The sequence below is a fragment of the Gymnoscopelus braueri genome (genome assembly GCF_963280865.1).
Source record: "Gymnoscopelus braueri genome assembly, chromosome: 18".
Classification (NCBI taxonomy): domain Eukaryota; kingdom Metazoa; phylum Chordata; class Actinopteri; order Myctophiformes; family Myctophidae; genus Gymnoscopelus; species Gymnoscopelus braueri.
This window is the reverse complement of record NC_137618.1, coordinates 46,453,502-46,465,949: the sequence shown is the minus strand read 5'-3', so window position 1 is coordinate 46,465,949 and position 12,448 is coordinate 46,453,502. Positions and strand designations below refer to the sequence as shown.

At 39.9% G+C, this 12,448-nt stretch overlaps 1 protein-coding gene across 2 annotated transcripts in view; it reads left to right on the top strand.

Annotated features, from left to right (window-relative positions):
* The first annotated feature begins 325 nt into the window (after positions 1-325).
* arhgap15 (Rho GTPase activating protein 15) overlaps positions 326-12,448 on the top strand; it is a 104,777-nt gene continuing 92,654 nt past the window's right edge. Inside the window, exons 1-4 of one of the 2 annotated variants that reach the window (XM_080456521.1) lie at positions 326-388; positions 3,620-3,788; positions 9,349-9,417; positions 10,014-10,166. In XM_080456521.1, coding sequence (XP_080312647.1) covers positions 375-388; positions 3,620-3,788; positions 9,349-9,417; positions 10,014-10,166 — 405 coding nt within the window. In that variant the 5' untranslated portion in view covers positions 326-374. Of the gene's footprint in view, positions 389-3,619; positions 3,789-9,345; positions 9,418-10,013; positions 10,167-12,448 lie in introns of both variants that reach the window. The other variant, XM_080456520.1, reaches the window with a different exon arrangement.

The window sequence follows — 12,448 nt, the reverse complement described above, 5'->3', positions numbered from 1 at the left end:
TGTGCATCTGAAGTTAAGGTTAAGTTAGTTCATATACACACACTCTGTGTTGGTGTCTGGGGTCAGGAAACATTTGAGTACTTTTTCCACCACTGCTTTTGTGTGAGTACTGCAGTATGATGAAGCTGTTGTGTGCATGTGAAGTTATAGGAGGTTTGCTTCACGGTCATAGCACACGCTCTGTGTTGGTGTCTGGGGTCAGGAAATGAGGAGGCTGCAAAAAAAAAAGACACTTTCCTTACATCGACTGTTGAACGATAGAGACAGTGGTTTGAGAAAACCACCACGTGACGAAACATTACTTCCTCTAACTTCGAGACTTGTGCTTTCCCTCTGTCTTCTTCTTGTTTGTGTTGCTTGTGACTGTGACAGTGATGGCAGGGACAAGGTAAGATGCCACTAAAACAACCGCTCAGGGAGTTAATTTGAAGACGTTTTTACTTGGGTATAGACGCGGGTGGGAAAGGTTAAGGTTATGTCTGTGACATAAACCGGCCGTGATTTATACATTACGCTATGGCAGCGGGCATACTGAATGTGTTGATCTGTGAAGTTGGCATTGGTTACATTGTTTAATATAGTAGTATCCAAATCTGTGTAGATATTTTCTACAATCCTGTATTGGAATTGGGGACTGAATGACTAAATAGTCACTTAGACACGTATATGTTATCTATATATTTAGCATTACATTGTGGTTTATGAGAGAACAATTTGAATTCTTTCCACTATATTAGCTGAGTTATCGTTATAGGGCCTTGAGCACCGCTCTGGTTCAGCCCCGCAGTGTAAGGATGAGTATAGGATTATAAAGACTTATACAGTGTATGTGTCGTTAACACCACTGTGCCATTTTTTTGGTTTAATATTCACTAACGTTTGAGGGGGGAAAGACGTACAGTACGATGAGCCTTTTCCTTTCATGCATGACCTCGGTTTCCGTTTGTCTGGAGGATTTTCAGCTTGTTTCCTGTCGCTGAGCCGTTTTTCTAATTTGAATATCTAACATGTCACACTTGTTATGATTATACCAACCCCGTAATCACATTTGTTTGAGAGAGAACAAGAGTAGGATTTTCTGTATTCATAGCTTTTGTATTTTCGGGATGCCGTATTGGTTTTTATCTGCACGTAATTAGAACAACAACCAAAAAAAAAAAGAACCGTCCTCCGTGGCAGGAATGTGTGTCACAGTTTTTCTTTGTTATTGACGAGCAGAACTTGCAGAAAGAGGAAAGTGACACAACTTCAGTGAGGCAAGCAGGACACAGAACAGGAACCCACAGACGTCTTGCCAACATTATCTACCAAAGCTGTTGGCATATTCCCCTTTCAGATTGTGTGAGGGGCTATTACAGCAGTGGTGTGAAGTAACTAAGTACATTTACTCAAGTACTGTACTTAAGTACAATTTTGAGGTATTTTTACTTTGCTGGAGTATTTCCAAATTTCGGTACTTTTTACTTCTACTCCACTACATCTCAGAGGCAAATATTGTACTTTTACTCCACTACAATTATTTGAAAGCTTTAGTTACTTTGCAGATTTAGAAAAAAAATGACCTGTGTTCCAATGGACCCAATGTTATTCAGTCACAACAGCTCTTGTTAACCCTTATCATTGGTTCAATATTTATAAAAAACAACTTACGGCACACTTTCACTTTCACTTAGCGAAAGTAGCAGATCTACAGGCTCTCAGCGAATCAGCTGAGAGCTGCAGATCGGCTATTGTCACTGCTTTTGGGCATCACTTTTCTATGATGAAGTAGGACGTTCATTTATAAAACACAAAACAAACAAACAAATTATGGAGATACAAGGTTTCCGCCGAACAGCAACGATACTATGTAAAGTTCTACAGAAATTCTGTTTCATTGCTAGAAGAGTAAGTGAGTAAGAATGGAAGACTCACATTTTGATGTCCTTACGCTTTTTATGATGGGGGATACTTTTAGAATATTAGTTTTATTTTTCTTATCTAGACACCTGTGGTGTAAAGTAGTACATGTACTCAAGTACTGTACTTAAATACTGTACTGTAGTACTGTAAAATGTTGAACTATTTTTATTTTAATGGAGTATTTCCAATTTGCAGTACTTTTACTTCTACTCCACTACAATTATTTGAAAACTTTAGTTACTAGTTACTTTGCAATTATCAATTATTCTATATAAAGCATACATTAACCACTTTAGCCCTATTTTATACATATAGCCTATATGAACCAATACTGTTGTACTTTTACTCAAGTGAATTTAGAATTCCGGACTTTTACTTGTAACAGATTATTTCTATAATGCAGTATTGATTACTTTTACGTAAAATATCTGAGTACTCTTTCCACCACTGCTAGACACTCACTGGGGGGGGGGGGGGGAGGTTTCTTTATACGTGCCCCAGACAGTTAACTGAGCACATGTCTTGTTATATTTTGAGCGTTCTATAATGAAACCACTCGCTATACCTCAAACAGCATGGTTGGCTAGCCATCACTAGTCAACAGTCAGTGGTGTAAAGTAACTAAGTACATTTACTTAAGTACTGTACTTTTGAGGTACTTTTACTTTACTGGACTATTTCCAATTGTCTATAATTTTACTTCTACTCCACTACTTCACAGAGGCAAGTTGTGAGCTTGTAGATCTGCTATTTTCGAACATTTTGGTACTTTTACTTTTGGTACTTTTTCCATCACTAGTCAACAGTTTAGCGACGGTTGCTAACAAGTTAGCCTATGTTTAGGATACCCTAACCACATGAACCCTCCTGTCCTTATTCTGGGGATGAACGTTCAGTGAAAATAGCTGATCTACAAGCTCGCACAAGCTTTGTGTTGTGAGCTTGTAGACTGGCTATTTTTGGCGAAGATATTCAGTGTAGACGGGGAACTCCGGTCAACTTAAGTATATTGGGTGGAAAAAGTACTTAAATGTTTTACGTAAGTAAAAGTATCAATACTGCAATTTAGAAATACTCTGTTACAAGTAAAAGTTCCGGAATAAAACATTGACTTGAGTAAAAGTACAAACGTATTGGTTTCAAAATGTACTTAAAGTACCAAAAGTTAGAAAGTACTCTACGCAGAATGTCCCATTTCAAGTTTTCAAATGTATAAACATCTTTTGACAATAGCAGATCTACAAGCTGACTGAGTAAAATTACTTTGAGGAAAAGCAGGACATTTTTGGTATCAAAATGTACTACTAAAAGGAAAAGTACTAACATGTTTGAAAATAGCAGATCTACAAGCTCACAACGCGTCGCATCGCGACGCGTTGTGAGCTTGTCGATCTGCTTTTTTCAAATAGCCTATGTATAAAATAGGGCTAAAGTGGTTAATGTATGTTTTATAATATAATAATTTATATCTGCAAAGTAACTAGCAACTAAAGTTTTCAAATAATTGTAGTGGAGTAAAAGTACAATATTTGCCTCTGAGATGTAATGGAGTAGAACTAAAAGTTTAGACAATTGGAAAAACTCCAGTAAAATAAAAGTCCCTGAAAATTGTACCTAAGTACAGTACTTGAGTAAATGTACTTAGTTACTTTACACCACTGGGTAATAAGTACATGTTTTTTACTAGCTTTCTCTGTTTTCTGTGTGTTTTCCACAGAATTACCAACTTGCAGAAGCAGCAGCCGCCCATGATCCTGCCCCACCAGCTGAGCGGTGCGGCGCAGGGCTCCGTGCAGCTGAGGATCAAGCGCTCCCAGAGTCCCGGGGAGCGCCTCAGCCAGTCGAAGTCCATGGTGTTGCAGGACTGTGACCTGCCACCCAAGCCTGTAAGTACAGGATGTAGCACATCACACCAGTGGTGGAAAAAGTACTCAAAATGTATAAAATAGCTGATCTACAAGCTCACAATGCATCGCATCGCGACGCATAGATGACACCGTGTACAGGTACTGATCTCAATCAATCCAGTTCTAGGCAACATAGAAGGGGGGGGGGGGGGGGGGCGTTTTTCTTATTTCCACACAACAGCTCTAAGGTGTATTAAAGACATAGTTCAATGTTGAAAATGAGTGGTATTCCCCTTTAACAGTATTGCTATTTTTGAATTTGAATCCTGAAAAGTTTTGGACCTTAATGAGGTTTGCCCTGCGACAGCGACGATATATAATTACAAATGAGAAATAAAGTGAAAGAGTTGCAATCAGAGACTCCTGAATAAATTTATTTTAGAATTTCACCATCGTACGACAAATCATACATCAGGCCTTTTATATCAAGTCCAAAAAGGAAGCAACATTTCTCTTTTTTGTGTGAACAATCCCGGCTCGTATAAGTGATGCACATGTGATGCTGTTGCGTTTTTCCCTGTTTGCTAATTACGCAGACAATACCCGCGCTCCTTGTTTTGCGAGATAGCGGGTCCTGTAATAATAATAATAAAGCGTTGGCCAGAGGGCAGCCAGGCAAGAGGCTACCGTGTGTAATTAAGCAGCGATGGTGTCCTGTAGTGTAGACTGGGGAAACGCGGTCATTAACATTCAGAGCAAGCGTATAAAAGTGTTGCTGTAACGTTGCATCAGTGCGCCCATGCCAGCGTGTGCGCTCTGTTGTTGTTGATTATGGTCACAGGTTTCATTGCGTTGCAATGAAAAACACAAAAGGTTATCCAATCCTCTCTCATAAACAAGACTGTTGTGTGTGTCCGCGGCGGAGCGCCGCTGAGGATACGACTTTATGGGAGGGAGCAGGATGATGACATCTAGCTGTGATTTTTCTCTTTTTTTTAATATGTTTCACTTTTCAAATCCAGCAGAGGACATTTTGATTCACCCGTATGCAACAGAGTAGGACTTTGTCATTGATTTGAAGGGCTACAAAGTAACATAAACCAGTGGTGGTTTCTAACCTCCCCCACCCCATCCCCCCCCCCCCCCCGTGGAGTCCCTCCTTCTTATAGTGTACAAAAACTGAGACACCCCACATGTGCACGCACGCACACACTTGCACACGCACTTGCGCACGCACTTGCGCACACACACACACACACACACACACACACACACACACACACACACACACACACACACACACACACACACACACACACACACACACACACTTGACTCATATTTAAATTGTTTAAAACTGCACTGTCCTCTCACCTTGAGATTACCTGTTCATGCTTTGACTAAATCATCTATTGATCCATTTAAGTGAAAGTGAAATTCTGTGTCTAAATGTATGAAACATTTTTGAATTTTGTAATCTGTGGACCCCCTTGAAAACGAGATGGTACATCTCAAGGGGTTATTCCCAATAGAATAATTTCAGTCATGATCATCATCATATGAACAATTGCGTAAAATAGCAGAAGATACGCTTGAAGATCTATTTTCACGATTAAAACAAAAATTGCTGTAAATGTTTGTTAAAAAATGTATGTCCTTAATGGCAAAGTTTTACTGATATCACGCTGAGAACATATAGAGATTGGATGAAAGCAAGTCATCATTTTGCTCAACATGTTTGAATGAATCAGAATCAGAATCAGTTTTATTGTCACATCACAGGTTTACAAGGTAAAAAAGTGGGTGAAATTCTTTTTTGTACATCGTTCCCATCGCAACGTTAGTTTCCATAGAAAGAAGAGGGGGGGGAGAAGAAGAGGGTGGGGGGTAAGTGGGAAGGAGATCAAAACAAGAGAGCAACAGAAGGCTACATCTACATCTACATCTACATATTTACAAATTACCTGAGATAATAAAAACAAAAAAAAAACTAAACTAAGGTGCCTGAGCATAGCAGCAATGTATTGTATACTGTGCATGTTATACTTATACTGTGCATGATAGACAATGGACGTTAAGGTGCTTAGAGGAAAAGGAGCACAATAAAAAAGACCAAAAAAACATTGGAACATTTGAAACATTGGATTCAATTCCGGTTAAGACCTGGAACGCATCTGTGTCACTTCTTTGGCTATTCAAAAATAGCAGATCTACAAGCTCATAGCGTGGCACCGAGTGAGCTTGTAGATCTGCTATTTTTTGAAAAATCTTGAAAAAACATTTTTTAGATTTTTTTCCAAAAACTGTTAGGATTTAGATTTATTGAAAGAATTGCCTCAGGTCTTAATGGGTTAAAGATTCCCTCCTACGGTCCCGTTCCTTAACAATTCCTACATCTAAAAAACAAATCCATGTCATTTAGACCTTCATTAAAATGTTTGCTACACAAATTCAATCATACATACAGTATTGCATACATATTATTGTAGTGGTTCTTAAAGTGAGGTCCAGGGACCCTATGGGTTACTTGAGGGGGTTCCAAACAGTGTTGCCAGATTCTGTGAGAGAAACAAGCAACCAGGTCTAGGAAAACCAGCCCAAAAGAAGCGACTATGGGCCACATGAGCACCTTAACATATACATCAGCTATTTGAAAATGGCAGATTTACAAGCTCACAACGCATCTCATCGCGACACGTTGTGAGCTTGTAGATCGGCTATTTTCAAATAAAATCTTGCGGGGAAATTATAATAAGCAGATCTGGCAACCCTGGTTCCAAATGGACGCTTACAGGTCTGTAACTCTGAGAGTCACTTAGAGTTATGGTGGTCCCTGAAATCAAACCGTTTGAGAACCAACGCTTTTGTAATTGAAGTCCACATACCAGCTCTGAGAGTGTGATAAAACCCGGGTTCCAGAAACGGTTCCACATGTGATGGAACCGGAATCCTCAACGTCGGATCAGGGTTCCTCCGGTTTCGGAACCCAACCCTATACTCCTAACAGAGTAGGGGCCGTGAACTCTATTGGCACCCCTCCCCAAGGGGGCACCGGACCCCCAGCCTGGGAAACACACCTGCTAAAATAATGGCCTCTGTAATTTTTTCAAGTTTCTTCACAAAACTGAAAAAAACGATATATTTCTTAGTAATTTCACCCAAAAAGTTTATAACAATATTTGACCGTTGACATACGCTGTCTGTTGATTATGTAACATGAGATGATTAAATGACCAAATGACCAATTTGTGTTTTGATTTAGGCAATTGTAAACCTGACTTAGTCACAAATTACTGTGACTTATGCTAAATAAAATGTCCTAAGTCACATTTTCTCTGACTTGGCCTATAGTCTTGACATTATACTGACCATTATACTGCTGGAGTGGTAACAGCATGATCTTTTCAAGAAGGATATATAGTTTTACCAGAGTGTGTGTCAAAAAACTACTTGGGCCTTTATTTTTTAGGAAGGTGAACAAACAGAGACAGAAGAAAAGTCAGTTGTTGTTGTTGATTTCGTCGACTAAAACTATGACGAAAAATGTCTGTCGACTACCTTTTTTCACTAAATAATTTAATTAAATAAAAACTAAGCTATGATGACTAAAACTATGTCTAAATATACTGACACTTTTGCAAATACAAACTAGACTACATTGTTAGGGAGGGACTAGTGGAGAAGAGATCCAGTAGAACTAAAAGACAAGTCATCATGGGTGTCCACGGGTGTCACAGACCGAAAATAGCTGATCTACAAGCTCACAACCCGTCGCAGCGCAACACGTTGTGAGCTTCTAGATCGGCTATTTTCAGCATGCAGCTAGGTGAAAATCTGCCATTTCGATGGCATCACAGCCGGCCAAAAATACATTTTAGTCGACTAAATCCACTGTAGATTTAGTCGACTAAAATCTTATGATATTTAGTCGACTAAAACTAGACTAAAAGTAAAACATTTCAGTTAAAATATGACTAAAACTAAACAGAATTTGATTCAAAAGAATATGCTGTCAAAATCAACACAGAACTTTGTCCTCTTGCCTCTCTCGTCTGATCATCAGCATTCCCGCAGTACTGCGTGTGGCCCAGTAGAGGGCAGCCCAGCACTTTGCCAGAGGAGAAAAGTTTGGCGTCAGAAAGTGCAGAGACACTTAAGACTTGTGCAGTTTTTCTTCACACTGTATAGGTCTGCTCTCTCCACTTTGTATAAATATGACATGAATTCCATCTCACGGTGCGAACGGTGTGATCGCATTTCTGTTTTTAGTGAAAACACATGAATTTGTTAATTGCATCAATAAATCATCATATCCTCATTAATACAGTAATGCAATCACATTCTGTTCTGGTTTATTTTCCCACTCAAGATGGAGGATTATCCACTGAGAAAATATATATAATTTGTTTTTATTCCATTCAAATTTTACAACTATTGTGGGTTTTGAGTATACATTTTTTGGCATTTATATTTTGCCTTGTTTTATTGCAAGGTTTTGATATTAAGACCAATGATCATATCCTGATCATAATTAATATCGGCCTGGAATGTAGGCCAGCGAGGTGTTTGCCTTTAGCAATGCTACAGATACACACACACACACACACACACACACACACACACACACACACACACACACACACACACACACACACACACACACACACTTAACTTACTTAATAAAACGTTAAATATCACACACATTATAATAAACACTCTCCTACAGTAATGTGCCATCTTCTGTGCAGTATACATAGTAATCTAAATGGTCTGCATTGCATTTCCAATGCTTCTGTATAAATGAATACATTAACCAAATCAAGCCAAGGATTAATAAATAGCCTGCGGTCTTTCTTTTGTACCTGGAAACGTTTTATTTGTGCTTAAAAACAAAAAGAGTCTATAATCGATACTATAACTAATTAACTGAAGAAAAAAAATACCCAGCCTACAGTTAACAATCTGAGACATGCATATACAAAAATCTTTAATTCTTTTTTTTCTTTAAAAGAATATATACATTCAAATATTTGCACACTTTTTCAAGATTTTTCAAAAATAGCAGATCTACAAGCTCGTAGCACGGCACTCGGTGCCGCGCTACGAGCTTGTATATCTGCTATTTTTGAATAGCCAAAGTGTAAAATCATGCTCAAATCTAAAAATGACACAGACGCGTTCCAGGTCTTAATGGGTTAAATTAAGACCTGATTCAAATTCAAAAATAGTAAAAGAAAATAGCAGATCAACAAGCTCAAAGCGCGTCGCTTCGAGCTTGCAGATCTACTATTTTTTGCCACTTTTGTGTGGCGCTTTAGTATGATCACGTAGGGCATTCCATTTACAAAAAAAAAAAACACAAAGTGAAAATATGGAGATAAAGGGTTCCTTGCCCGACAGCAACGATATAATATGTAATAATGATATGCAATATTCCCTACTGAGCCGCTGTAGCTCTTGAGAGGGTGCCAAATGTGACGGACGGACGGGGGGGGTCCATTTTGGTTCCATTTTGCACCCTCTCCCAGAGTTATTACGAATAACAGAGCTTCCTTTTCAAGCGTGTGTCTCCCCCCGTTTTTTGTTTTTGCTGTAGCAGATCTCTCGTCATCGGAGGAATCAGTCTCAGCACAGTGTCGGCGGGGCTGCATCCACACAGCTCTCGACTGTGAGTATATAAATACATGGCAGCAGCGCGTCCGTTATGTGAAACACGCACGCATGATGTCTCCAAATGCTCTCTCACACACGAGCAGAAAGGAACAGTTTCACATGGTAGCAAAATTATGACTGTATGTGTGTGGTCACCCGCCCGGTCACCGGTCCAGATAAATGTATTGCTCACACACACACACTCTGTCAATTTAACTCTGAGAGTTATAGACGTGTAACAAGTGTAACTGACATGTAATAAGCCAGTGAGGTTCTCTTATTATAAGCCCTCCGAGGGTTTCTTACCTCAACGGCACAACAACTAACTGTCATCTTTCCTAGGAAAGAACTAATGTATTGTGCATATGTATATGTATTGTATATATATATCATGTTGTGCAAATCAAATGAATCAAACCAAAATGGACCTGTTACAAATGCATAAATTAAGACTAAGGAGTTTTACTTTGTGCAGCATAATTCTCTGCTATGCTTTTTTTCCCCTCAAATGAATTCAGATTTTTTTTCATGTGTTGTCTATGTTAATTTTGTTGGCGCTGATTTTATTTTCTTTCTCTCCCCCCCCCCCTGTTGAATGTTTTTTTTTTTCAGGTTGAGCTGAAAGGTGAATATTTGAATAAAGCGAAAATATCAGAAGGTGGCAAAAAGCTGAGGAAGAATTGGACCTCCACGTGGGTAGTCCTGGCTGCCGACCAGCTCCTCTTTTACAAAGAGAGCAAGCAAGAGGCGGCTTTATCGAATTTGGTATGTAAATGCATATTCACTCACTCCATAAGCTGCACGTCTCTTCCTTTTACCGTCGCTCTCCTCAATCCCCCTTCTATCCTTTTGTTTTGCTTCTCTCTTCCTCTTCTTGCACACAAACCAGTGCATATGCGTGACACACACACACACACACACACACACACACACACACACACACACACACACACACACACACACACACACACACACAGACGCACGTGTGCACACACACACACACACACACACACACACACACACACACACACACACACACACACACACACACACACACACACACACACACACACACACACACACACACACACACACACACACACACACTTAGAGCGAGAGCTACATATCCAGGGTTTAAAAAAAAAAAAAAAGTGACAGTAAAGTCAGAAGTGACACCAAATAGCAAAGAGTTGGCCACCATTACCAGTCAGACTATATAAGAGGGCCAGCGTTCAATTATGGCCTCATATCAACCTTCAGAGAGCTTGCCTATTAGCATTAAAGAGTGCAAACGTTGAGTGAACACACTCTGTGTGCATTTTTAATTTGATGCCAAGAAATGAACCGTATTCTTTTCATTTTCGTATTTTTCTTCTCAAACTGGCAAATTAACTTTGGCTTTGATCCCGAGGACTGGAGCTCACCCCCATCAGAAACCAATGAGGGGACTGTTTACCCCCCCCCCCCCACCCCCCACACACACTCCTGGAAGACAGCGCAGTGCACAGACGACGTGTGGCGTGTGTGTGTTGTTGCTGCCTCCGCGTGCGTGCGCGGGTGCTTGTGCTAGAGCGCCTGTCTGTCGGCCTGTGTGTATGTATCAGACTTTAATCCACCCTGCCCTGATGTGCCTCTGACGTGCATATAGAGAGGAGTAAGAGAGAGAGAGAGAGAGAGAGAGAGGGAGACAAACACAGAAAAAGACAGAAACTGGTAGAAAAAGAGAGAGAGAGAGGGTTGAGTATTGGATAGGGGAGGGCTGTCTCTAAAATGAGCTTGCCATGGTTTTTAATGAAGCTCCGAGGACTTAATCAAAGCCTTCTCCCTTACTGAGCCCCATGAGTGTCGGGTCTGTCAGAGTCCCCTCCGTCCAATAGTTCATTATTCGAGAGAGCGACATTTTGAGGGGCCGGGCTTTTTTTTTTACACAGATTGAAGTTATCTGACCCCTTTCCGATGGAAACCATCGTCTCGTTTGACTCCGCTTGTTTTTTCAGGAGAGAAAAAGGATCTAACATGTGGGCGATACACACCCTGATAGCCGTGTCTCTTCTTTGAAATCGAATCTCCACCAGTGTTTTTTTGATGACGTGTTTATATGATGTGGTTTATCTTTTTAGTCTCTGAAACAAATTAGGCCTCTCGCACCGATTCTAACAAATGTCTTCTAAATCCCAACAGTTTTCGGAAAAAACGTATGTTTCTATATCAGTGGTGTTCAATCTTTTTTCATGTCAAGGACCCCCAAAATGATATGTATTTGGGCCGCGGACCCCCATCTCAAAATATGTTGTTCCAGGGACCCCCCAGAAGCAAAGATTTGAGTTAAAAATGTTCGCTTTAAAACGATATATATTCAAAGATTTGCACACATTTTCATGATTTTTCAAAAATAGCAGATCTACAAGCTCATAGCGCGGCACTCGATGAGCTTGTAGATCTGCTATTTTTGAATAGCCAAAGTGTAAAATGATGCTTTTTTTTTGCTCAAATCAAAAAGTGACCCATGTTTTGCTCAGTTCTTTTTTAGACAGTGTTTAGGTTTAGGCCTGCGTATACAATGTCGTCATACTGTGTATTTACAGTTTAGGTCTGAACTCACCTGCAATGTATATACTGCTGCTTCACACAAAAAGAGCTTGTGAGCCTGTGTTATGTTGTAATTGTCGGCAGCATTAGTCAAATAATGTACGCACAGCCAGGCTCTGTTTGACGGGTACACTTTTGGGCCTTTTCGCGTTTTACCTTTGAAGAGACGTTTGACCCATTTCAATCCGGGAACACATCTGTGTCACTTTAGATTTCTTTGGGATATTCAAAATTAGCAGATCTACAAGCTCATAGCGCGGCACTATGAGCTTGTAGATCTGCTATTTACCACATATAACAACATATTTTGAGATGGGGGGGGGGGGGGGGGGGTCCGTGGCTAAATACATATCATTTTGGGGGTCCTTCACATGAAAAAGTTTGAGAACCACTGATTATAGCAACATAAGTTTAAACAAAAATAAACTGTTAGGATTTAGAAGACATTTGTAGAATCC